Source organism: Taeniopygia guttata, chromosome 14 (genome assembly GCF_048771995.1).
Source record: "Taeniopygia guttata chromosome 14, bTaeGut7.mat, whole genome shotgun sequence".
In the NCBI taxonomy this organism is placed as follows: Eukaryota; Metazoa; Chordata; class Aves; order Passeriformes; family Estrildidae; genus Taeniopygia; species Taeniopygia guttata.
Genome location: NC_133039.1, coordinates 6,290,052 through 6,314,465, shown reverse-complemented (window position 1 = coordinate 6,314,465; position 24,414 = coordinate 6,290,052). Strand labels below are relative to the sequence as shown.

The 24,414-nt window shown below is 52.4% G+C and overlaps 1 protein-coding gene across 2 annotated transcripts in view; it reads left to right on the top strand.

Annotated features, from left to right (window-relative positions):
* CACNA1H (calcium voltage-gated channel subunit alpha1 H) overlaps positions 1-24,414 on the top strand; it is a 159,352-nt gene that overhangs the window by 71,851 nt on the left and 63,087 nt on the right. For both annotated transcript variants that reach the window (XR_012058231.1, XM_030284645.4), the window contains exons 8-10: positions 4,202-4,294; positions 7,020-7,794; positions 12,119-12,534. Coding sequence is in view for 1 of the 2 variants with exons in the window: in XM_030284645.4 (XP_030140505.4) it covers positions 4,202-4,294; positions 7,020-7,794; positions 12,119-12,534 (1,284 nt within the window). In the remaining variant the exon portion in view is untranslated. The remainder of the gene's footprint in view (positions 1-4,201; positions 4,295-7,019; positions 7,795-12,118; positions 12,535-24,414) is intronic.

Below are 24,414 nucleotides of genomic sequence, written 5' to 3'. Positions count from 1 at the left end.
CTGGATGATTCTTTTTGCTCTTTGTTATCTGACACTGAAGCAAAAAATGTCCCGCTCTCGAGTCAGCTGCAGCCAAGAACTTGCAAAGATTTTGGCAGAGCTCAAAGAAAAGAGGGTTCATGATGAAAACTTCTGGATACAATAAAAGAAATGGTTCTGTGCAAGCTCTGAATGACCCCAGAAAAAGCAGTGTAAAGCTGCCGCCTCCCTGGGAGCTCCGAGGAGGTCTGAGTTAATTGCCAGCGTCTTTAATCTCCATTTCCCTCGTGATTTGCACTCTGGAGTTTTAGATTGACTCTGATTAGCTTGCCTAGAAGATCTGATTCTGTCCCCAATTACTCTCCTATAAATCAGACGAGCATCTTTATTACAGCTGATGAAATTACTGTGGCATGAGCAGAGCAGGGGGATCAGAATCAGCAAAGACCTAAAAAAATTAAATCTGATTGGGTTTTGTCCACGCTCATCCTGCTCCTGTGACTCAGGTGCTCAGGGAGTGTTCAAGCTGAGCATCAGTGAAATCAAAACCCGTCTGTGTGTCCCCCTGAGGGAGTTTCTGTTAAATTCTTACAGTGAGGGGAGAGAGAATTGGACAAAACTGAGAGATTTACTGGTATTAATGGGAGATAAATTATTTATCCCAACCCTGGGGAAGGAGTAAAGAACTGGAGGAGCAGGGAGGGCCCTGAGCATCACCCAGGAGCTGAGTGGGGTGAGAGGACAGCCCTGTTCTCCTGGCAGGGCAGGAATCTTTTCCCAGGTCCCTCCTCTGCCCCAGGTGTGGAGCAGGAGCAGCACCTCCAGCACACCCTGCCAATCACCTTAATTGAATCTCCAGCTCTGGCCCTGCAGCTGCTGATTTTCCTGTGCCTTGCACATCTTTCCCATCAGAGCAGAATTAGGAGCGAGTTCTCACCCTCTTATCTTGCTGATAGATAATTGTGGGTTGCCTTGGTGGGAGCCTTTGAACTGGAGCCTTTGGAGAGGCTCTTTAATGGGGCTCCGTGTGAGCAGGCAGGGCTTGAGCTGCTTTAATTACTGAGAAGGGATTGCCCGGGTTGGGAAGCACCAGGAAGGTGCTCCAGAGCTTTGGGAGACATCCCTGGAAGGCTTGGAGGGGCAGTTAATGGATTTATCAAAGTGGGGATGGAGAGAGGAGAAAGTCTTTTCTCCTCAGTGGAATAAGCAAAGCAGTGCTGAAAACACATCCCAGAGCTCCTGGGGGCACGGGGAGAGCTGCTGGCTCTCCCTCATGGAATCCCACAGGGATTTGGGCTGGGAAAATCCCCTCCAGTTTGGACAGGGACACCTTCCACTCCCCCAGGCTGCTCCAAGCCCATCCAAGCTGGCCTGGAACACTTCCAGGGATGGGAGCTCCACTGGTCTGAGCAAACCTTGAGCAGGTGCCCCAGTTTGGCTTCCAAAACCAGTTAAAAGCTTTAACTGGGGGTTTATGAAGCAGCTGTTGGCAAGTCCTGGTGCTCTGGTTCCCATTTCCAGCAGGGCCTTGCTGGGGATGTGCATTTTCCCTTGGATCAGGGAAAAATGACCTCGGCAAGTCCTTGGAATCCAGCAGGGATGAGGCTGGAAGGAGCCCAGCCCTTGCAGGTGGCTGTGCACGTGTTGTCCTGCATTTCCCCAGAGCTTTGGGGTTAAAATCACCACTGGATGCCTGGGAGCCTCTTCTTTTCCAAGAGGGCTGCTGCTGCTCCTGGATCCTGGCAGGGCAGGAATCCTCCCTGTGAGTCCAGGAATGAATCCCCCAACGGGTCAAACACCAGGACAAACCCCAGAGGTCTCCTTGTCCCTCCTGCATCCCCCTGCTTTACAAATGAGCAGCAAATAACACAAATTCTGATTACACCTGGAATATTCAGAGAGCTGGATGAGCATTTTCACCCTCCAGAGGAGGAACAGGGGGTGCTGATCAATTCTTGTGGGAAATGCTGCCTCATGCAACAAAAATATCCCTTCAAAGCTTGGTGGGCCCTCAGTGCTGGCTCAGAAACCCTCAGGTGACTCTTTTTTTTTTTCTCCATGTTTAATCCATTGGATTTGAGGATTTCCAGCTAAATCCAAATCCAGTGTAGAGGTGCATCCCATATTTTTGGGGTCCCTGAGCTGGTTTTTCATCCCTCAGTGGGAATGGCTGGAGAACCTTCTGTGCATCCAACGGGAAGGGAGGGAGGGAACCTGGGCAGCACAAAGGAAATAATTCCTGGGTAAGGAATTATTTGGGATTTGGTGTCACCTCCTGGCCTGATCCTTCTGTTCCCCTACAGGCTGTGGGAGGCTCAGCTGTGCACAGAGCCCTGACAGAGCAGGGACCTGCCCCAAAAGGACTTTGTTCCCCAGAAATGTGCTCAGGGAGGGGCAGGAAAGGGCAGGAGGGGTTTGATTGCTTGGCTGTTCCTCACGGATGAACACCCAGGCAGTTTAACCCCTTCCCACTGGGAATAACAGCACCACGGGGAAAAGGGGGATAAAAAACTGCCAAAAACCCTGGGGTTAATGATGAGTAAAGGATTCTCTGGGGTTTTGTTAAAGTTGCTTGTGGCAGGAGAAGGGGCAACAGTTTTAAGCTGGCAGCGGGCAGGGTTAGATGGGATTTTGGGGGAAAAATTCTTAATTGTGAGGATGGAATGAAATTCCCAGAGAAGGTGTGGCTGCTCCAGTGTCCCAGGCCAGGCTGGGACAGTCAGAGGTGTCCCTGCCATGGCAGGGGTGGGATGGATGGGCTCTGAGGTCCTGTCCAAGCCGAACCACTCCGGAATTCTGGAATTTTGGGCAGCAAAGCTTGGCTGGGTGGTGGCTGATCAGCGAGGGTGGGAGGTGGAAGAGCAGCTGGTGGATGTGAGGAGGAGCAGCAGGGTTGGGAGCAGTTTGTAAAAGCAGCCAAGGTGTCAGACCTGATCCCCACGAGCCTTCAACAGCTGCAGAGACAAATTTCACAAATGTTCTCCTCGGCAGATGAGCTTGGCTGGTTTTAGCTGTGCTGCCTCCTCACTCAGTGGGGTGAACCTCCACCAGCTTCCCCACGGGAGGAAGCTCGGAAACTTGCTGGGAAAACATCAGCATTTGGGATTGAGGGTGAGAAATCCCAAAGAGGCAGCAGCAGCAACCCCGAGCTGCTCTGTGGGTTCTGATGGTTTTGGGAATGTGTGGTCATGTCCTGAAGATCCTTATCCAGGAGTTTCCTTCTGTTCCTTGAGGGAAAAAAAAAAAAAATACAAGAAACCAAGGAATTCATGGATTTGTTCCTGACTTCCCTGCGAGGTATTATTCACTGCTTCAGGGTTTATGGATCAGCTTTTTTGGGACACACCAGGCAGGAAATCCCCTACACCCACGAGGTCTCTTCCCACAGCACTTCCTTCCCCGCAAACATGGTTTAAATCAGGAATGATGCCACTGGAATTGGGGCAGGAGCAGTTGTGGGGTTTGGAAAGACCCCCCCAGGCTCATGTGGGGTGGTGAGTGGGGGATGCCACCGGGATTGGGTTCAGACAGGAGCTCAGATTCAGATGGAAACTGCAATTCCACCCTGGAATTTCAGCTCTAGTAGCCAGCCAGCACTGGAAGTTTGGAGTATTTTATCTAAATAAAAAGTGTAAATTACGTGGCAGAGCTCGCTTTGCTCTGCACACAGCCTGGGTGGTGTTAATTAAACCCTCAGCTGCTTTTTTTAGTGGAAGGAAGGCTGAGAAAACGAGCCTTAAATCAAGTCTACATTTAATTAAAGCCTCTCTTCCATTCAGATGCTCTCCCACTATGATAGTGGTGGTGCAGTTGGAATGCTGAGCCAGGAGGAACCAACAAGGAAATCGGGTTTGCAGAAATAAAATGAAGTTTAAAATGTGGGAATTTTCTGGGTTACACTACAAAACCAGCAGCTTTAGGGAAAACTCCAGATCTCTGCAGGGAAAGAGGGTTTTTGGGGAGGATTTTAATCCCTCCTTGGAATTTCTTTGCCTCAGAACCAGTGTTTCAGGTGATTTATGTGAATGTTTCATGCTTTAATAGTACCTGTAGGAACCTCAGGCCAGTCTTTGGCCACATTCCTTCTCTCTCAAACAAACTTGGGATGGATCTTGGAGTTTCTGTGGAGGGGTGGGTACCTGGCACTGTGGGAAAATTGATATTTAACAACTTTTGGGGTGACTTTTTTGTCCTCACACTCTCTTTCTCTGTCTCCCCGTAGGTGATAACCCTGGAAGGATGGGTGGACATCATGTATTATGTGATGGATGCACACTCTTTTTACAATTTTATATATTTTATATTACTTATCATAGTAAGTATGACTTGGCAGATTCTCCTATTCCTTCTCCTTGGGGGGTGAAGTTGTTCCCTGGCTTTTTCCACGGGGAAGAACCAGGTAGGATTCAGGACTCAGGGCTTTCCCTCCCTCTTCCCCTCCCACTCTTGGTCTTGTCACCTGAATGTGTCTGTGCCCAAAAATCCAGGTTTTTCCTCCTTTAACTTCCTCTATGTGCCAGAGGGAGCCTCGTTTCTTTAGAGAGCCCTCAAACCTTTGAATTTCACCTATTATTATTGAATAATTATTATTATTAAATAGTAATAACTATTTAAGAATTATATTTATTATAATTTAATAATAATAATAACTAATTATAATTATAATAGAAATAGTTATATTATAATTATAATTATTATTACATTAAAATGTATTTAGAATATATAATATTTCTATTATATATTATAAATTTTATGTTATTATTATATTACAATTTATTTATAATAACTGTTTAAGAATTATATTTATTATAATTTAATAATAATTATTATATAATAATAATTATTATTAAATAATAATAACTCTCATAGCAGCAGTGCACCTCTCTGAGCTCCCACATTCCTAAAAACAAAATATCACCCACTGGAGGTGCTGGGGGTTGTTTCCAGAAACTGCCAATCCATCTCTACAAGATTCTGGTTTTCCAAAGGGCACAACCTCCTCCGGGAAGTGGAAAATTGAAATATTTAAGGCAGGAGGGGAAGATACCACGAAGATTTCAGGCAGGACATGGGATGGAGGTGTTTAAAAATGATTTTGTGACTGGACAGTCATTCCAGCTAACTCTGTCCTGTCAGGGTGGGTTTGGAGGCCTTGAGAAGTCCCTGTTCCCAGCAGCAGTGGGAAAACCTGGATGGGAGCAGGGTGAGGGCCCTGGAGCAGTCGGGGATTTCTGAGCTGGAGCAATGGGCCATGAGCACAGATTCACGCTCCACTCCCCTGAGCTGTTCTCTCCAAGTGGATCCACGTGGAAAAGCCAGGAGGTGACTCCTGCCCAAGTCACCTGGAGCTGGGAAAGGCACCTCTGCTGCTTCTCTGGCAGCATCCAGGCTGGTATTGGCGGAATCTGTGGGTATTGATGATCCCAGGATTGTAGAAAATCTCTGTCTGTCAGCCCCGCTGCCAAAGCAGAAGCCATAATTGGTCTGTGCTGTTTCAAGGTTGTTTATTCTGTTTCTCTCTAACATGTTCTGCTGCCCTGCCGCAGCTCTGTCCTGCAGGGCAGCGTGTGGGGCTCTGCCCTCAGTGGGATGGTACAAACATTAAATACCACAAACTACCTGTGCTGGATTTACAATAACGTGCCAATATCTGTCACCTACGTTGGACAGTGTGTCCCCAGCCTGAACCAACAGAAAAATGCCAACACCACAGTGAAACATGGAGGGCATGAAGAAGGAGGAAAAGGACAAGACACACCCAATTTCCTCCAGCTTGTCCCCTTTGGACCTCTAATCTAGAATCCTAAAATTTTACTTTTGCACCCACACCATTAATTATTACTCATATCAAACACTCATAGCTTGTAATTCATCCTGTAAGATAGAAAACACTTTTCCATGGACAGAGATCACAGCCAGTGTCTCTGGGGGCTCTGTCCAGGGGGGTTCCTGACCCCTGCCAGGGTCCCAGACCCACCAGGGCAGCCAGAGGGAAGCTCTGGATTCCCACATGTATGACACTGGAGAGCAGCACCACAAACCATCCCACACAGCTTCCCTGGGGATCCACCAGGCAATTCCAGCTTCAATCCATCCATGTCCATGCTGGCCCTGCCCTGAGGTCACTCCCTTTTCACCCCTCAGGGTACCAATTCCCTGCTGGGAACATTTGGCATTTCCCTTTGGCTGATTTAGGAAAAATCACTTTGTGGGCTCCACAGCTTGAAGGGAGGATGCAGATTTAGGTCACGTCACATTCTTGTCCTTGGGACTTCATTTTGAGAACCTGGTGTCACCCAAGAATGCATCAGCTCACCCAGAGACTGAATCAGACCTTCAGGAGCACTGAGTGTCCTGGAGATGCTTTTGTGGGTCAGGGAGCCACAGGAGCACCAGGTCACAGGTCCACAGCCCTGACTGTACCCCCAAAATGATTTCACACTCTTTTGGGGTGTGAAATGATTAAAGAAGAGGGAGGATGTTTCAAACCAGTACAAATTGGACTTGAAATCATCTTGCCCTGCAGGTTGGCCGAATTTCAGGAAAAAGTTCTTCACTGGAAGAGTGACTGGGCACTGGAATGTCCTGTCCAGGGAGGGGATGTGGAGTCACCGTCCCTGGATGTGTTTAACAAGACCAGGAGGGGAAAATGTGGCACTCAGGTTTTGGTTGATGAGGAGATGTTGGGTCATAGGCTGGACTCGATGGTCCCAAAGGTCTTTTCCAGCCTGGCTCATCCTGTGGTTCTGTGAATGTCCAAAGCAACGCTGTGCTGGGGACCGTGCGTGTTTCCTGCCCCTGTGCTAGCAAATGTCACTGCTCGGAGGAGAGGAGCATGGTGCAGGCTGTTGCTAAAATAATTGACCATGCTTCTGGGCAGATTTAGCAGCTCAGGCACACGTTGACAGCACGTTTGGCGAGCAGCCCTGGGATTTGGCACGTTTGAAAATCCCAGGATTGCCGAGAACCACGCGCGGCGGCGAGGAGCTTCCCTTGCTGCGTGCCGTTCCTGCTGACTCCTTCCCCTGTCCTCCCCCCAGGTTGGCTCTTTCTTCATGATCAACCTGTGCCTGGTGGTGATCGCCACCCAATTTTCGGAGACCAAGCAGCGGGAGAACCAGCTGATGCAGGAGCAGCGGGCGCGCTACCTGTCCAACGACAGCACCATCGCCAGCTTCTCGGAGCCGGGCAGCTGCTACGAGGAGCTGCTCAAGTACATCTGCCACATCTTCAGGAAGGTGAAGAGAAGGACCATCCGCCTCTACAACAACTGGCAGAGCAAACGCCGCAAAAAAGTCAACCCCAACAGCGGCGGCGGCGGCGGGCAGAGCCAGCGTGGCAGGAGGAGAATCACCTCCATCCACCACCTGATCCACCACCACCACCACCACCACCACCACTACCACATCAGCAACGGGAGCCCGCGGGGGCCTCGCGCCAACCCCGAGATCTGCGAGCTGGAGCTGCAGGTGATGAAGCCAGGCCGGCAGCTGATGCTGCCGCCGCCCGCCTCGCCCAGGCCGCCGGGCCCCGCCGGGGCCGTGCACAGCATCTACCACGCCGACTGCCACGTGGAGGGGCCTCCCGGCGCCTGCAGGGCCACCAGCAGCCCGGTGGGCAGCAAAGGGGCCGGGCTGGGCGGTCACGGCAGCATGAACTACCCCACCATCCTGCCCTCCCCCGGCGGCAAGGGCGGCCCGGCGGCGCTGGCCAAAGGGAAGAGGAACGGGAGCTCTCCGGTGGCCGCGGGGAACAGCCCAGGGAACCTGGGCCTGGATTCCTATGGGAAGCTGCAGCAGCTGGTGGGAGAGCACGGTAAGGGCGACCGAGCTGGGGTTTTTTGGGAGGAGGGCAGATGGCTCGAGATCGAGGTTTTAGTGGCAGCCCTGCGCAGTGCTGAGGGTTGGGATGATGGGAGTGTGCTGGAGCGAGAGGTGGGACGGGTAAATCCTCGGATTTACCATCATGGATGGTCCAGGCCACTGCTGGAGGCCTCTTTGGTGTGGTTGCAAAATCAGGGTTTGAGCTCTCGTGTGCTTTGTGATATCCTGGAGGTGCTCCCGCTCTTCCCACCCAAACCCAGAGCTCTGCAGCCCCTGGGATTACACCTCCAGCGGATGCTGGAGCTCCAGCAGAGAGCCCCCAGGGGTGGGAGATGGTGTCTGGAGGAGGATGAGCAAGTGGAATCTGCAGGAGAAGCACTCGATAAAGCAAACAGACGTTTAAAACAGGCAGGCACCAAAAGAACTCGAACCAGACACTTCCAGTTCTGCTCTGATGGGCCCTGGAGCCTCTGACTCTCTTTTTGGCAAGGAGGAGCAGCAGTTTCGGTGCTCAGAGGACGTGTGGAGGGCAGGACAGGAGCAGAGCTGCACATCTCAGGCTTTCCCTGTGTGCAGAAGAAATGTGGAAGTGAGTTTTCCTGCAGATTTGGGGCTCCATTTAATCTGGGGAGGGTTTGGGGAACTGTTCAGTGCCTCTGTCCCAACCTCAGTGCACAGATGGAGCCACCCCAGCACAGCCAGGGAGGTTTTATCTCCCCTCACATATAAATCACCTACTGGAGCAGTGATTACACGCAACACTTGGATTTCTATTTCATAAAATGTTTTTCCAGCCCTCGTGGCTGGAGCTAAAAGCTGCAAAATACTCTTAAGCCCTCCAACAGTGAAAAGTCACAAAGATCCAGCTTCTATTTTTTAATCTCTATAAGCCAAACTCGTCATTTGGTTTTTTCAATGCCTGTGTTTTCCAAAACTGTTTATTTGCGTCTGCATGGACACAAATATTTATCCTGGTGATGGATGTGCTGAAAAAATACCAAGCCTGGCTTGGGGGGGATCACAGGAAAGCTTGCTTGACAGAGAGTTTGGGAGCCTTGCCTTTGTTAATTTTGTTGTTTTTAAGGACCACACAAAAGGGTAAAAGTGGATTGTTTATAGAAACTGCCTCGGGCAGACGCTTCCGAACGCTCAGGAGCTTGGCACGGGGGGCAAGGTTACTGCCAACAGTTCTGTTGTTCAGCAAGGACTTTCTATAAATCACTGCTTCATCCTTAGCTCTGCCAATTAATGAAGGTTTTAAGGAGAATGCGTTTTTACCTTGAGATAAAAACCCAGGGCTCTGCAGAAGGCTGGAACTGGGAAAGAAAGGAGCAGCAGAGCTGTTACAGTCAGAGTTTGGATCCTCCTGCTTGCTGCTGGGGTCCTTTTTAGGAGAAAAAAGGCCCAAATCTCAGTCCCAACTGTGACATCCCCGAGCCAGCTCGGTGATTTAGGAGATTTTCCCGCAGCCTGGGGTGGTTCTTTGAAAGCTGGGATTAGATTGAGTTGTCATTAATAATGCAATTACAGTGTCCTCTTTCCACAGAGGGATTTCAGCCCAGAGGATGCCAAAATGCTTTAAACAAATCTCCTGGAATTGTTTTGTCTCTTCCAGAAGTGTGCTCACAGCTGGGAAGGGCTGGAAGGAGGGCAGAGGCTGCTCATCCATCCCCTGAGGAAAACGGGATGGGGAGGGATTTGGGGCAGACCTGGAGACCCTGTGAGCGCCCAGCTCTTCTCTTCCATGGATCTGCCTCTTTCCAGGCCCTTCTTCCCACTCTGCCACTCCTGCAGGGCTGAGTCAGGGTCAGTTCTGCACCAGGAGTGATGGATGTGACTTCCAGGGGTGCTGGATGTGACTTCCAGGGGAGCTGGATGTGACTTCCAGGGGAGCTGGATGTGACTTCCAGATTTTGGGATGATCTTTAAGGTGCTGGGGTGGAGCTCTGCCAGGCACAGCCCCCAATTCCCATTTTCCCATCCCTAAAACTCAGCAAAGGAGCCATGAGCAAGAATCCCAAGCTCTCCCAACCCTCCCTCAGCCTTTTTGGGGGGAAACAAAGAGCCTTTAATGCTCTCTCTTCCCTCCCAAACCAACAAGCAGAGCTGTTCAGTGCAAGACTTGTGCAGGGAAGCACAGAAGTGCTAATTGAGAGCTTTAAGGAGCATTAACAGCCCGGGCTCTCCCATCCCCAGCTGGAGGCCAGGTTGGTGTCTGCTGGGAAGGATGCAGTGGTGGGAGAGAGCTTTCTCCTGCCTCTTTTGTTGTGGATTTGAAGAGCTGCGAGTACAGCCTGTTCCCCGTGTTCCCGTGCCCTGCAATGCTGGAGGTTATTTTAGCAGGCAGCCAAGGAGACTCTGGTATTTTGAAGACATCTGCGGCGCCAGGGCTTTTCATATCATTTTTAACACTTTGATAGCGTTAAAAGCCATCTGGCAAACCCCCTCCCCGTGCTGCTGCCGGGGCTGGGCTGAGCCTTCCCCCCTTGGCTCAGTCCTGAGCGGGAACACCGCGGAAGGGGCAAAACATTCCCGATGCTGGCGGTGGCTCTGACGCGGTGCCAGGAGCCAGACCCGTCCTCCAAGGCCCTTCTGAAGGCCACTGACACCCACGTGACATTCAGGCCAAGAAAACGTGTTTTGGCTCTTGCCACATCCTGGTTTTCCAGCGAAGGGATGCGTTGGCTTGGTCTGGAGCTGGGGCTGCAATTCAGCATTCCTGCTGGGTGAACTCCAGGGCTCAGAGCCAGGAGCAGCCACTGCTTTTAGCCTGGGCTCCCCAAAACTCATCCAAGTGGTCACTGTCCCACCTCCAGACAGGGAGCACAAGTGGATGTGGCATTTTTGGATATGGTTTAATGGACTGGGTGAGCTCAGAGGTCTTTTTTGTGGTCCTATGAGAGGGGAAGGTTGTCCCTTTGCCTTATGTCCATGAACCTCAAGGAACTGATGCTTAAACGGAATTTAGTGGGAAGGATCCCGTGCTCGTGCCGTTAATATCTGGTTCCTAAATATAAGGAGACTGAGAATAAGGTTTCTAAATATGAGGAAACTTAAGGATTGGACTCCTAAATATGAGCAAATAAAATCCGGGCGCCGTTCCACCCAAATCATCCCAGTTACTCTTGTCCCTGTCCTCCCATTCCCTGGCTCCAGGACAACCAGTATTTCTCCTCACACCACAAAACGTGCTTGATTTTAAATCCCCCTGAACGCTCGGCCCTGTGCCTCAGGCAGCGAATCCACCTGAGCTTTATTAAAGGCTGAAGGAGGCTGAGGGGACTCGGGGACTCTCCGAGCTGTGATCCCAGCAGCCACCTTTGGTCCCTTCTCCCTCTCCCTCCTCATTAGGAACTAAACGGCAGCGGTGGCTAAATTGGGTGGAACAGCTTGGGAGCGCTCAGAGATCGTTAATGATGGGAGCCTGCTCAGGGATAATCAGGAGTAATGGAAAGGGAGGGATGGGCCCATCAGTGTTCCCTCAGCCTGGGACACAAAATGAGGGAGAGGCCATGGAGGGGGTGAAGGGTGGGAAAAGGGACCAAGAGGGGAAAGTGAGGCAGAACCAGAGCTGCTTGGATGGATGGATGGATGGATGGATGGATGGATGGATGGATGGATGGATGATGGATGGATGGATGGATGGATGGATGGATGGATGGATGGATGGATGGATGGATGGATGGAAGGCTTTTTTAAGGTCTGGAGAACAATTCCTGTGAGGAGCAGCAGTGGGGGCTCAGCCTGGAGAAGAGGAGGCTCGGGGGGACCTTGTGGCTCTGCACAGCTCCTGACAGGAGGGGACAGCCGGGGGGATTGGGCTCTGCTCCCAGGGAAGAACAGGACAAGGGGGAATGACTCACGTTGGCATGTGGTGGCTCTTGGTGGCTCACAGCATGTAGTGGCTGTTGGTGCATGGTGGCTTTTGGTGCACAATGTCTCCTGGCACATGGTGGCTCTCGGTGGCTCTTGGTTGCCCACGGTGACTTTTGGTGCACGATGGCTCTCAGTGGTGTCTTGCAGTGGCTCATGGCCCATGGTGGCTCTCAGTATTTGGTGGCTCTCAGCAGTGTCTCGGTGTCTCGTGGTGGCTCTCAGTGTCTGGTGGCTCTCAGCAGTGGGTCTTGGTGCATGGTGTCTCTCAGTGGCTGCCAGTGTCTCTTGCTGTCTCATGGTGTCTCTCATGGTGCCTCTCAGTGGTGTCTCTCGCTGTCTCTCCTGTCTCTCGGTGTCTCTCGGTGTCCCCTGGTGTCTCTCGGTGTCTCTCGGTGTCCCCTGGTGTCTCTCGGTGTCTCACGGTGCCCTTGTCCCCGCAGCTCTCCGCCGGACACCCAGCCGGCTGTCGGGGCTGAGCGCGGCCGGGGCTCTGCCCAGCGCTGGTGGCCCTGGGCTGAGCTGTGATCTGCAGGACTGTCCCTTCTGCGCCAGCCTCCTGGACGACCCCGAGTTCGCCCTCAGCGACTCCGACAGCAACGGCGACTCCGACAGCAACGGCGTCTACGAGTTCACGCAGGACCTGCGGCACGGGGACCACCGGGACCAGCTGCAGCAGCAGCGGGGCAGGAGGAGGAGGAAGAAGAAGAAAACCAAGGAGAGGAACAAGGTGGTGAAGCTCTGGAAGGCGTTCGGCACCAAACTCAAGAGGATCGTGGAGAGCAAATACTTCAACCGCGGGATCATGATCGCCATCCTCATCAACACCCTCAGCATGGGCATCGAGTACCACGAGCAGGTGAGTGACCTCGGGGGCTCCTCGGGGTTTGGGTGCTCCTGGAGGGGTGGCTTGGGGTGGCTCTAAGGTGATTTCAGGAGGAACGAGGATTTTCGTGGTTGGAAACGGGGCTGAAGATGATCCCGTGAGGAGCAGGAGAAGCCTTTGGGGTGTGGGACACTTTGAAGTGCTGCAGAGCTGAGATGTGAGTGTTGGATGTGTCTGCTCAGAGCCTGGCTGCTCGCTGGCTGGGAATTATTCATATAAGTAGGAATATTTGCGGTGGAAATACCTTTGGTCTGACAGTTGTGCTGGAGATAACCCAGGCAGGAATTTCTTCTTTGATCTGGACCATCAAATAAGACTTAAACTATCAGGCAATACTACAAGCAACAAAGAAAAAGAAATTAGGGTGTCCCTGAAGGCTCCAAACCCTTTAATTTGTTCTCACGGGGTGTGAGTAGGACTTTATTGAAGTTTTCAGAGGGAGGGCTGTGCCATGGGAGAGGGAGCTGAGACAGGAGAGCATCTCCGCTAGGTCACCCTGGCAAAGTTCTGTTCTTCTGGGCTTTTCTTGCTTGGAAAAATTGGGGATTTTCCACTGTTTTCTTGAGGCGTGCTCGGGAATTTCTTGTGTCACCAGGATCTGTTTTTCTGGGATCAAAGGCATCCAGTGCTTCCCCAAAACCTTCCCTGCAAGGGTCATGACCAGGTCAGGGTTATTTTTAAAGCTGCTCCTCCTCTCTTCTGTGGTCTGTCTGTTTGGCAATGAGGAGGAAAGGCAGAGCAGCACAATCCACCCAAAGGCAGCACAAGAGGCTCTGCAGCTCCTTCTCCATCATTTCCCAGGATTAAGCACTGCTCAGGACCATGACAAAAAACTCTCTGGAGTGCTGCTACTTCATTTTCTCTGCACTTCAGTACTTTAACCTCCTCTGTTTTAGACTAAGACTTATTTTCTTTCAAAAAAAAAAAAAAAACCAAAAAACGGGACTCAGCTAAAACAACCTCAGCCATGCAACAACAAATCAGAATTACAGCAAAGTGTCCAAACCCAGCAGAGATTGAGCTGTCCCTGTCAGCTCCCTGCTGAATCCTGCTTCGCTGTTCCACGAGAAGTTCTAAAATTGGGAAATACACCTTGTCAGTGCCTTCTGAATAGGCCATTCATCCCTCATTTCTGCATGGATACTCTTTTGTCAGGCAGATACAGCTTTGTCAGCCCTTGGATTTTGCTGTGATGGGAGCTTGGGGAAAACCTGAGGCAGGCAGCAGGAGAAAATCCAGGGATCACATGGAGTGTGTCCCCAGTCAGTCCCATAAAGGCGAACTGGGATAATTACAGCCTTGCTGCTAACAAAGGAGAGCTGTAGCTGGCTGCCTTTTATTGGATTTTACCTTGTAAAAGCTTGGCTTTAGGGTGTCTCAAAGCCAATGGCAATAAAGGCTCCCAAGCTTTTTGGCTGCAGAGTGGCAGATTCCTGCCAGCTCTGCTCGCAGGCACTGCCCAATAAAAAGGGAGGAAAATGGAAGTGAAACCTGGAAAAGTTCTCCCACGTGCCTGGGACATTGGGATAATGAGGTGTGGAGTGTCAGAGCCCAGCTTGGTGACACCTCACACAAAACTTCTGCTCCCAGCTGCGTTCCAGGGGCTGAGGCACTGTCCAAATCCAACAGGAAACTGCTCTGGATTTTGGCACAAACCCCTGTGGCTTCTGTGGGCAAAGCGGGGGGATTTGGGAGCCCCCCTCGTGTGAGAATTGGCTGCGAGGCTCGGGGTGGGGCAGCTCCGTGTGGAGGGCAGGAGGAGGTGTCTGGGCACAGTGTCCCGGAGCCACAGCGTGGTGTCAGGGTGGAGGGACAGGGAATGGCTCCCTTTGGGGTCATCAGCCTGACAGGAAAAACAGTGGTGCTAGAAATGAAAATTTGTCCAGCCAAATTAATATGAAAAACTAAAATATTTATTTTGCAATCAAATTCTATCTAGCCAGCCACAAGGAAAGAGCAGAGCCAAGCCCGGGTGGGCACCAGAAATCAGCCTCAGCAGAGGTTTTCCTCCATGCCCACACACCTCCATCCTGGCACAAGCGGTTTTTATAGGGAAAATTCCACCTGAGGCCAAGATTTCGGCAGTCAGTCTTTTCTTCCATTCAGAGTCCATATGTTAATAAGATTTTCCTTTTTGATGATGAAGAAGAACAATTCAGTGTCCGGAGTTGTTGAATCCCTTGATGAAATTTACGGGAACGCTGCATTCACATGGATCTACCCGAGGATTTCCATGATATCCATCATCTCAGGTCCATGGTATCCATCTCAGGACCATGATATCCATCATCTCAGGTCCATGAGATCCATCTCAGGTCCATGAGATCCATCTTGGGTTGCTCCACAACTTCTCTAGGAAACCTGTCCCACCAACTCTTCCCACCATTTATTCAGAGTGAAAGAGCTTCAGCAGCTTCTCTGCCCTTGACTTTGACCACTTTTTTTAGGCTGTTTTCTGGTTGGATCAAACTGCAAACAAAACAGAGCAGCAACCCCAGGGAAACCCATCCCAATCCTCAGTGTCCATAGGGAAATGCTCAATCCCTTTTATAAAATTTATTCATGGCTTCTTGCTTTTTTTTTTTTTTTTTTTTTTTCAACTTTTCCACAGTCCCCAGTGGCTCTGCAGATAGATGGACACAGAAAATCGATTTTTTTAAAATTTATTTTATTTATTTTTATTAAGCATCAGTGCTCTGCGTGTGTGGGAAGGGTGAGGGGTTCTGGGGGGAGATGGAGCAGGGCTGGTCCCGCTGTTCCTCCCCTGATGCTGGGACGCGGCAGAGCTCTGCAGAGAAGTCTGACGGAGCCCTCTTGAGGCACTGGAGCATCATTGTCCAGCTCCTGTGGATGAGGGAATCCTGGCTGGAAGGTGCCAGGCTGGAGGCAAAACCCACCAGGCTCCTGGGACTTCTTTGTCTTTGGAATCACAGAACATCCTGAGCTAGGAGGGACCCACAGGGATCATCCAGCCCTGCACAGACCCCCCAACAACCCCACCCTGGGCATCCCTGGGGCGCTGTCCAAACCCTCCTGGAGCTCTGGCAGCCTCAGGGCCGTGCCCATTCCCTGGGGAGCCTCAGCACCCTCTGGGGAAGAACCTTTCCCTCAAATCCAACCTAACCCTCCTGCGGGACAATTCCATCCCATTCCCTGGATCCCTGTCAGAGGGAGCAGAGGTCAGGAGGAGCTGAGGTTGTGCTGCCACAGCCTCCAGACAAAGAGAGCCCTGGCCACGTCCAAGGCCCCTCAGGATTTCAGTCTGTATTTTTATGGGAATGTGAAATTCCCACCAGTCTGCTCACCTGACTGCTCTTGGCTAAATGGCACCACCCCCTTTAGTGCCCAGAGTTTGGGTGGAGTTGTGGAATCATGGAATCATTTGGGTTGGAAGGGACTCGAAATACCAACATCTCATTCCCTCCCCTGCCATGGCAGGGACACCTTCCACCATCCCAGGCTTCTCCAAACCTCATCCAGCCTGGCCTTGGACACCCCCAGGGCAGCCAGATTCTTTGGGAATCTGTGCCAGGGCCTGCCCACCCTCCCAGGGGAGGATCTCTCTCTAACACCTATTCCAAACTCTTATTCCAAACCCTCCAGGGGTTCTGTTCCAGGCTCCTGGGGCAATGAGGAGATGCCAGAACTGCTCTGCAGAGCTTTTCTAGGGCAGCACAGCCCCTTGGTGGCAGGAGATGGGGCAGCTGCTGTTGGGAAGTGTTTCCTTGGCACTGCAGGCCTTGGGAGCAGTCGGATCCTGCCCGGGACATCCGCAGGGGTCAGAGCCAGCTCCACCTGGGACGTGCCTGGGAATTCAGAGCTTCCAGGGTGCTGTTCATTAGCAGCAGCACAGCTTGGATTTCAAAGGTTAATTGCCTGCTGTGGAGTCCTCCCTGGGTTTTTTTCCTTCCCCTCCTGTGCTGTGTTTATTTAATTTTTTTTATTTATTTATTAATGTATTAATCCGTCCATCCCCAGCACAACGAGCGCTCCCACGGATGAGGAGAGCCAAGTACAAAGATCCTTGCATTAATCTTCCAGGCGATTTCAGAACATTGGATGAGTTTTGTTCTGCATTCGCCGCAGCTGACAGCTCTCCAGAGGCTCTGAGAATGTGCCATGGCACTGCAGCACTGAGCAGGGAACGGGGCACTCCAAAGGCACCACCTTTGGGCGGGTGGGCTGGCATCCCTGGCACAGGGATCCTATTCCTGGACGTTTCCAAGTGGAAAACTGATTCCTCTCTGCCCCAGAGTCAGCATCACTGAGTGCTCTGAGGAAATCATTGCTGCTCCTTCAGCCTGCCTCGATTCCCAGCTCTGGGTACCCAGGAGAAGGACAGAGCCCCCGTTTGCCCAGGAGAGGTGCCGGTGTTACCCTGCAGAGGGAAATGATCCATGAGCCCCCCACTCATCTTCCCAGAGGAATTCACTGAAGGAGCCCTTGATACTCGTAATGATTCCACATAAAAAGCTCCATTTACATCAAATGGCACTAGAAACGTTATTTTATATTCTCTCTTCAGCAGAGAAGTACAAATTAGTATTTGTTCCAAGCTATTGCTGTTCAAAGAGCTTTTAATTGCTTTTCTGATCCCTCATCCATGGCGTGTTTGGTTGGGAGCAGCTGCCTTTGGAGCAGGAGCTGACCTTGAGGTGCACCCAGTGGTCCGTGGCTTGTCAGAGTGAGAGGAGTGTTGGTTTTGAGTAGAACATTTTATTATTCTGGAGTAAAAAAGTCATTCTGTGCGATTGAAGGTAGCGCTCGCTTCAGCAGTGACGTCCTGTTTTAGCGTTTGTCAATTTTGGCTTGAAAAATTGGTTTGGCATGGAAAGCTCAGCACTTACTCAGAAAGCAGAGCAGGGTTTTTCAGCAGTGTTTGAAGAAAATTGCTGAAATTCCTTTTGAGTTGTGAGTCAATAAAATACTACCCTGAGCTGAGATTCACTCTTTCAGCCGGCAAAACTTGTTCTCTCTTCCAGATTTTTGCAGGATCCAATTTTCAGGACTCGCACTCTGGCAGGATTGGAGGAAAACTGATTCCCCCAGCCCAGGCTGGGATGTGCAAATTCAGCCCAGCATGTTTGTGGCTGTGGCATGGATGGTGTGAGACTCATGCTGCCCTCAGGGGTGCTTTGGGTTGTGTTTGTGTTTGGGTTTTGTCTGAGCTCTCCCTCCCTGCTCCCCCTCTGAGGTCCCAGCAGTGAGAGGACAACTCACCCCAAACTTTGTTTGGATCAGTGGAGAACACATCAGGGATGGAAATTCTGCTTTTTCCACAACTTGGGGATAACCTGAATTCTGTCTCCACCTCGGGGAAGGACTTTTCCTGGGGAACTTTGGGAAGAAAGGGATGTTTTCCATCTTTTGTGCCCCAAATATTTTTATTGCACATCCAGGCCCTCTTGCTGTCAGGTCAGCAGCAGCTTGGGGATCCCCACTGCTCAGAGCCAGCAGCAGCTCCCACGTGGAGATTTCCACCTGGAAGGTGTCGTTCCCACCTCAGAGGGAATCAGGGATCAGGGGCAGGGCAGCAAGAAGTGGTGGCAGGGAAATTCCAGGTGTCCCGGCTCACTGCTGGATCATGGTCACGGATAAACCACACGGAGCCTCCTCTCTCCCCCTTTTCTCCAATTTAAGGGCTCCTCCCCTGCTCTGTTTTCCTTCCCTTGGGATATTTTTTTTTACTATATAAGGGAAAGAGATCCCAGAGATCCTTCCCTTGCCGGGCCTTGGAGCAGCCCCTCAGCAGGGCAGGGCTGAGGTCGGAGCTCACCCCGGTGCTGGCACCCCGGGCAGAGCCAGAGCAGTGGGAGCTTTGCTCCCTCTGGATGTGCTCATCAGCCGTGGGAATATCCCAAAATTCCCTGTGGAACTGCAGGCACCTTTCCCAGTGCTGCTTCCCCTCACTGGTGCCACCAGTTGTTCCCTCTGGTGAGGGGTTGGCATAGAAGGGGACAGTGGCAGGGGACAGTGGCAGGGGACAGTGGCAGGGGACAGTGACAGCTTTCCCTGCTGCCTGCACACTGGGGGTGTGCTCAGTGTCCCACAGCGTGCAGAACCCCCCAGATGTGGGTTTTTTTCCCATCTGGATCTATCCCCAGTGCCCTGATCCCACACCACCCCTCTCCAAAGCCCCGGGGTGGCACGGGGCCGGCGGCTGGCGGCTGCAGCCGGGATGTTTGAGTTTCAGCTGGCAGGTAAAATAAACCCAGCAGGATCCAGCCCCCAGAAGGAGAGCAGAGAGCTCCTGGCAGCTGCATCCCATCAGGAATGTGTGGAAATCCCAGTCAGTCCCTGCTGCTGGGACAGGCCGGGCAGGGTTGGCACTGCTTTGTGCAGAGGGACACGGGCACGGAGTGGCTTCCACACCACCGAGGGGCTTTTGTGGGGTCTGAGCCTTCTGCTGCCAGCCAGATCTCTGCTTTTCATCTGGGACTGGCTTTGGGAGAGGAGGGTGAGGGTGGCTTTGAGCAGGGCAGCAGATCTGTGTTCCACAGGCAGCCCCTCGGTGACACAGGACAAGCCCCAGGCACAGCTGCGGGGTCTGCCCGGTGCCAGCCGTGATCAGGGACCCCAGAGATGTCTCAGTGCCCCAGGCAGGTCCCTCTAGCACCTCCCATCCTCCTTGGAGCCTCCAGGAAAAGCAGGGACAAAAGCAGAGAGAGCAGAGAGGGAATTGGGAAAGGCTGAGGCAGGAAAATTTTGGCACCTTGGGAAGCAAGGAGTGGCTTGGGTTGAGACAGGAGGGGTGGAAGTGCTGGAGCACCATCAGCTGAGGAGGTTTCTGCATCCATCTTGTGTTTCCTGGGATTTTTTTGTTCCCTGAGAGCAGGATTGCAATGTGCTCTGTGTCAGGGGGCATTTCAGGAAATATTTCCTTACTGCAAGGGTGGTTAAACACTGGAAGGGGCTGCCCAGGGCAGTGGTGGGGTCACCATCCCTGAAAAATGTTGGGAAAATGGATGTGGATGTGGCATTTCATGATGTGGGTTAGTGGTGTGCTGATGATCTTGGAAGTCTTTCCCAGTTTTAGTGACTTTGGGTTCTTGCAAGAAATGATAAAATTGGGAATGGGAACAGAGCCTTGCACCTCTAAATCAGATTAAAGTGAGAAAAACGTTGTGAAGGCACGGGGGGAGCAGGCAGGAGTGGATTCAAGATGCTCAGGGTGGCAATGCCCCTTCCCCCTGGGCACCTGAACAGCTCCACCCCCCTTGTGCCAGCCCAGGCAGGGATTTGTAACCAGGGACAGTGAGATTTCCCAGAATGATGAATCAAATTGAAAATGTCACCTTGCCAGCTCCTCCCGGGCTCTGTGTCCCAGGATGAAGATGCTTTTTTAGCAGTGGAGAGCTGATGTGTGAGAGGAGCGAGACTCTTGGAAATGAGGGACGTTTGGCATCCCTGCTCACATTCTTTTTCCAGCTCTATTTTTGTTTGCACTGTCTGGTTTACAGCCCTAAAGACAGCCTGACTCCCAATTTGGGAAAAAACACTGTGCACAGGCCCCGGAGCATCAGTGGCAAAGCTTTTTTAGAGCGAGGAGGATGGGCCAGGAGACCACTTTCCCAGGAGTTTTCTCTCCTGCCTGATCCCTGTCCAGATTAACATCTTCTCTCTCCCTGTCCTTGTCCTCTCCTTGTCCCACATGCAGACAAATCTGAAAGTTGCGACTATAGTAAAAAAAGAGAAAACAAATCCAAAAAGAAAAACCAAAAAAAAAAAAATAGGAGTTAATTTTATATACTCCAGAGGGAATTTGCTTTGCTGCAGACAGATGGATCCTGTAATTCCCTGTTTCTCGACATGACTATACAAGGATTGGTTCTTTTTTTTGGGGTTGGGGTGGGATGGGAGGTCAGGGGGTGCTGGCAGCTCCCAGAACTGCACCTGGAGCAGAGCTGGCATCAGGGCCACAAATCCCTGGCTCTCTGTTCCCCAGGCACATCAGGCAGGAATTTCCCAGCTCTGAGCTGCCTCAAATCCAATCAATAAATGGGAATAAATGAGACCACTGGGGGAGAGAACAGGATATGGGAGAAAATCAGCATTTTCCTTTCATTCCTGAAGGGATCAGGGGCAAAATATCCACCCTGAGGGGTGGCCCTGGAGCACCTGGGGTGGTCCTGGAGCACCTGGGGTGGTTCTGGAGCACCTGGGGTGGTTCTGGAGCATCTGGGGTGGCCCTGGAGCATCTGGGGCAGTTCGGAGCATCTGGGGTGGCCCTGGAGCATCTGGGGTGGTTCTGGAGCACCTGGGATGCCTCTGGAGCACCTGGGGTGGCCCTGGTGTATCTGGGGTGGTCCTGGAGCATCTGGGGTGGTTCTGGAGCACCTGGGGTGGCCCTGGTGTATCTGGGGTGGCCCTGGAGCACTTGGGGTTGTTCTGGAGCACCTGGGGTTGTTCTGGAGCACTCGGGGTGGCCCTGGAGAATCTGGGATGGCTCTGGAGCATCTGGGGTGGCCCTGGAGTATCTGAGGTGGCCCTGGAGTATCTGGGGTGGCCATGGTGTATCTGGGGTGGCCCTGGAGCACCCGGGGTTGTTCTGGAGCACCTGGGGTGGCCCTGGAGCACCTGAGGTTGTTCTGGAGCACCTGAGGTGCCTCTGGAGCATCTGGGGTGGTTCTGGAGCACCCGGGGTGGCCCTGGAGAATCTGGGGTGGCTCTGGAGCACCTGGGGTGGTTCTGGAGCATCTGGGGTGGTTCTGGAGCATCTGTGGTGCCTCTGGAGCAGCCCCTGGTGTGCTGCTGTGTGCGCCAGCAGGGCTGGGCTGCAGACTGGGCACAGCCAGAAATCCCAATTTGTGCCTCTGGAAGCATCAGAGCCAGAGGTGATGCAGGGAACAACTCACAACCCCCCCCAAAAACCACTTCTGCAGAATATCCAAAAGAGTGTTCCCCTTTCTCTGCTGGTCTCCCTGGCTCTGTCCCCCTTTCCAGGCTGGCATGGTGGCACTGGCACCCCTGGCCAGCTCCCAGCACACACAGACACCCCCGAGCAGCAGGAATCCCTCCCTGGCTGCAGTGGGGGGTGGCTGGGGGATGTTCCTCAGCTCCCTCCTTTCCCTGGAACAGCTTTTCCCTCTTCCCCGGGCTGGGTTTAACCTGCAGATGTGATGGACAGGCGGGCTCAGACTCCCAGACAGGTAATGAGGGAAGGAAACCACGCAGTGCATGTTTCCCACCCGACTTGCACGAGTTCCTTTTGTATTTCAGAAATTATTTTAAAGCCGTGGATTTCCTCCCACTCCTTTTTTTTTTTTTTTTTTTTTTTTTTTTCCCTGTTTCTCGCTCGTCAGGGTGTAACAGCAGAGGGTTTCATCCATGTTTGATTTTTTAACTCTGACAGGCAAGCTGAGTGCTGGATTTATGGCTGCAGCTGTCACTCCTCTGCAAACAGGCAGGGAAATGAAGGTTAACAAGTTTGGGCTCAGGGGAAAGCTTGTAAAGCAGCCCTGCAGAAGGTTTTGTGTCATCACACCCGCCTGAAGAACAGATCTTTGCCGAGGTTCTCCAGCCCAGGGTTATTTATCATCATCTGCAGTGAATATTTCTCTAATTGTATCTCTGAGCTGGAAACTCTCGAAACCCCAAATTGAATTCTTGTCCCTTGTTTGATAGGGAGGGGAATGGCAGCCTGGGGGACTGGTTTGATGGTTTGAAAAAATCACAGTGGCACTGGGCAGGCTTGCTGCAGCCATATGCTGAAATCCCAGGGGGGAGCACTCACCAGGAGGCACAGGATGCTCCAGAACATTCCTGGTGTGTTCTCCAGATGTCCCAGTTCCTGTGGCTGAGGGCAGGGATGCTCTGCCTGTCCCCTGGGCTGCCCAGTGTCCCCTGCCACGCTGGCACTGTCCCCTCCTGCTTCCTCACTCTGAAGTGTCAAGTCCTGGCTGGCTGATTTTAAGGCTGCAAGGAGACAAAATAGCTCCTGGCTTTTGTTTAAACGAGGAATTTGGCCTGGAAAGTATCAAATCTGCTGGGGAATGGTGTGCATGGAGTGGGAGGGGTTGTGTGGCTGTGTGTCTTTGGGGTCACTCACTCTGCTTTGGGCTCGGTGTGGCTCCAGGGAGCTGTGTCACCAGGATGGGAAGTTTTGGTCTGGACTTTTCTGTGCCTCAGCCAGCCCGGAGAGGAGGAGGCTGAGGGGAAATTCCTCGGGATCTGCAGCTCCTGGGAACGGCTGGAGCTGTGCCAGGGAAGGTTAGGGTGGATTTGAGGGAAAGGTTCTTCCCCAGAGGGTGCTGAGGCTCCCCAGGGAATGGGCACAGCCCCGAGGCTGCCAGAGCTCCAGGAGGGTTTGGACAGCGCCCCAGGGATGCCCAGGGTGGGGTTGTTTGGGGTCTGGGCAGGGCTGGATGATCCCTGGGGCTCTTTCCAACCAGGTGAATCATCTTGGCAGTAACGGGAGGAGCGTGTCCATGTTCTGTGATTCCATAATTCTCTTTTGGGAGCCAAACTGGGAGCCTGTTCCCTGCAGCTCCGAGGCAGCAGGTCCCCAGTTCCCTCCTCACTCCTCTCTCCCAGCCTTTGCTGCTCCCCCAAACTCCTGCCCTGCCCAGTTCTGCACCCCAAAGGTGCCTTTGGGGTTTTGTTCAGCATCTCCGTGGAAGGCACTGTGGGGTTGTGGACTGCTGGCCTTGGGTTTGAAAAGGAGCTCGAGGAAAGCTTCAGTGGGATCAGGTTTTGGGGCAGGAGTCGGTCCAGCCATAGAAGTTGGGAGAGGAAGCAGTGGGAGCTCAGAGATGCAACAATTCCCTGCCATGTGAGCTCGGGGTGAGGCTTTTGTGCTGCCACAAACTTTATCTGGAGGTGCTTTGGAGGGAGACACACTCGGGTCTGGCTCTCCCACAGAAATCTGGATGAGCTCCTCACCTGGGAGGAAGCTGCAAAGCTGCTTTTTGATGTGCCAGCCACTCCTGCACCTTGTTAACACATCTGTCTCTCAGCGTGACCTCTCTCCAAGGCTTTAAACGCTGATGGATTAATTTGCTTTTGATGTCTGGGCTAATGAAGTGCTGGGTCTCCTCCGTTTCATTTTCTTCTTCATGCACCGAGGCTCAGGAGCAGCCAGGATTGGAGCTGGGTTTGCTTTGCAGCTGACTGAGGGACAGGTTCATCCAGGCTGAGGATGCTTCCCTGGCTCTGCACAGCCCCCTGAGGCAACTCCTGCCTGGGGCTGAGCTCCATAAAAGCCACCAGGAGGCAGGGAAGGAGGAAATTCCGCGCTGTGCTCAGCTGTGCAGGGGTCAGGGTGCTCCAGCAGCAGCAGCAGCCCGTGGTCACCAAGGCAATGCCATGGAAACTCTCCTCCAGCCTGCCTGGCAGCAAATAATCGCTGGAGATCCGCCGTGGATGCCGCAAATGAAATAATCTGGCAGCTTTCAGCAGGATCTGCCTGCTCTGGGAGCCCACCAGGAGGATTTCCATGTCAGGGCGAGAGGTTTTGGGAGCTGGTGGCTTCCTCGGGGGCTCGGTGTGTGCATGGGGTTGGTGGTGCAGCTTTAGGAGTTTATGGAAGTCACCAGGCAGGAGCTGCAATCTCAGTTCTCTCCCTGCCACTCTCCAGTTCAGGCTGGTGTTGCCTGGTCCATCCCAGCCTGCGGGATTTGGGCTGGTTTGGCTTTTTCCTGGGAGCAGGAGGGGGATGCAGGCCCTGGAGAAGCCGTGGGGTTTGGAGCAGCTCTGGTTCTGTGTCTGCTCCTCGTGGCTCTTCCTGCAGGAGCTTCTTCTTCACTTCTGCCACTCAGAGTCACAGGAGGGGAAAAAAAGGGAAAAAACCCTTCAAAGGGGCATGGAAGAGAGAATGTTGCAAATGAAATAATCCCTTAATAATTTGGCTTGAAG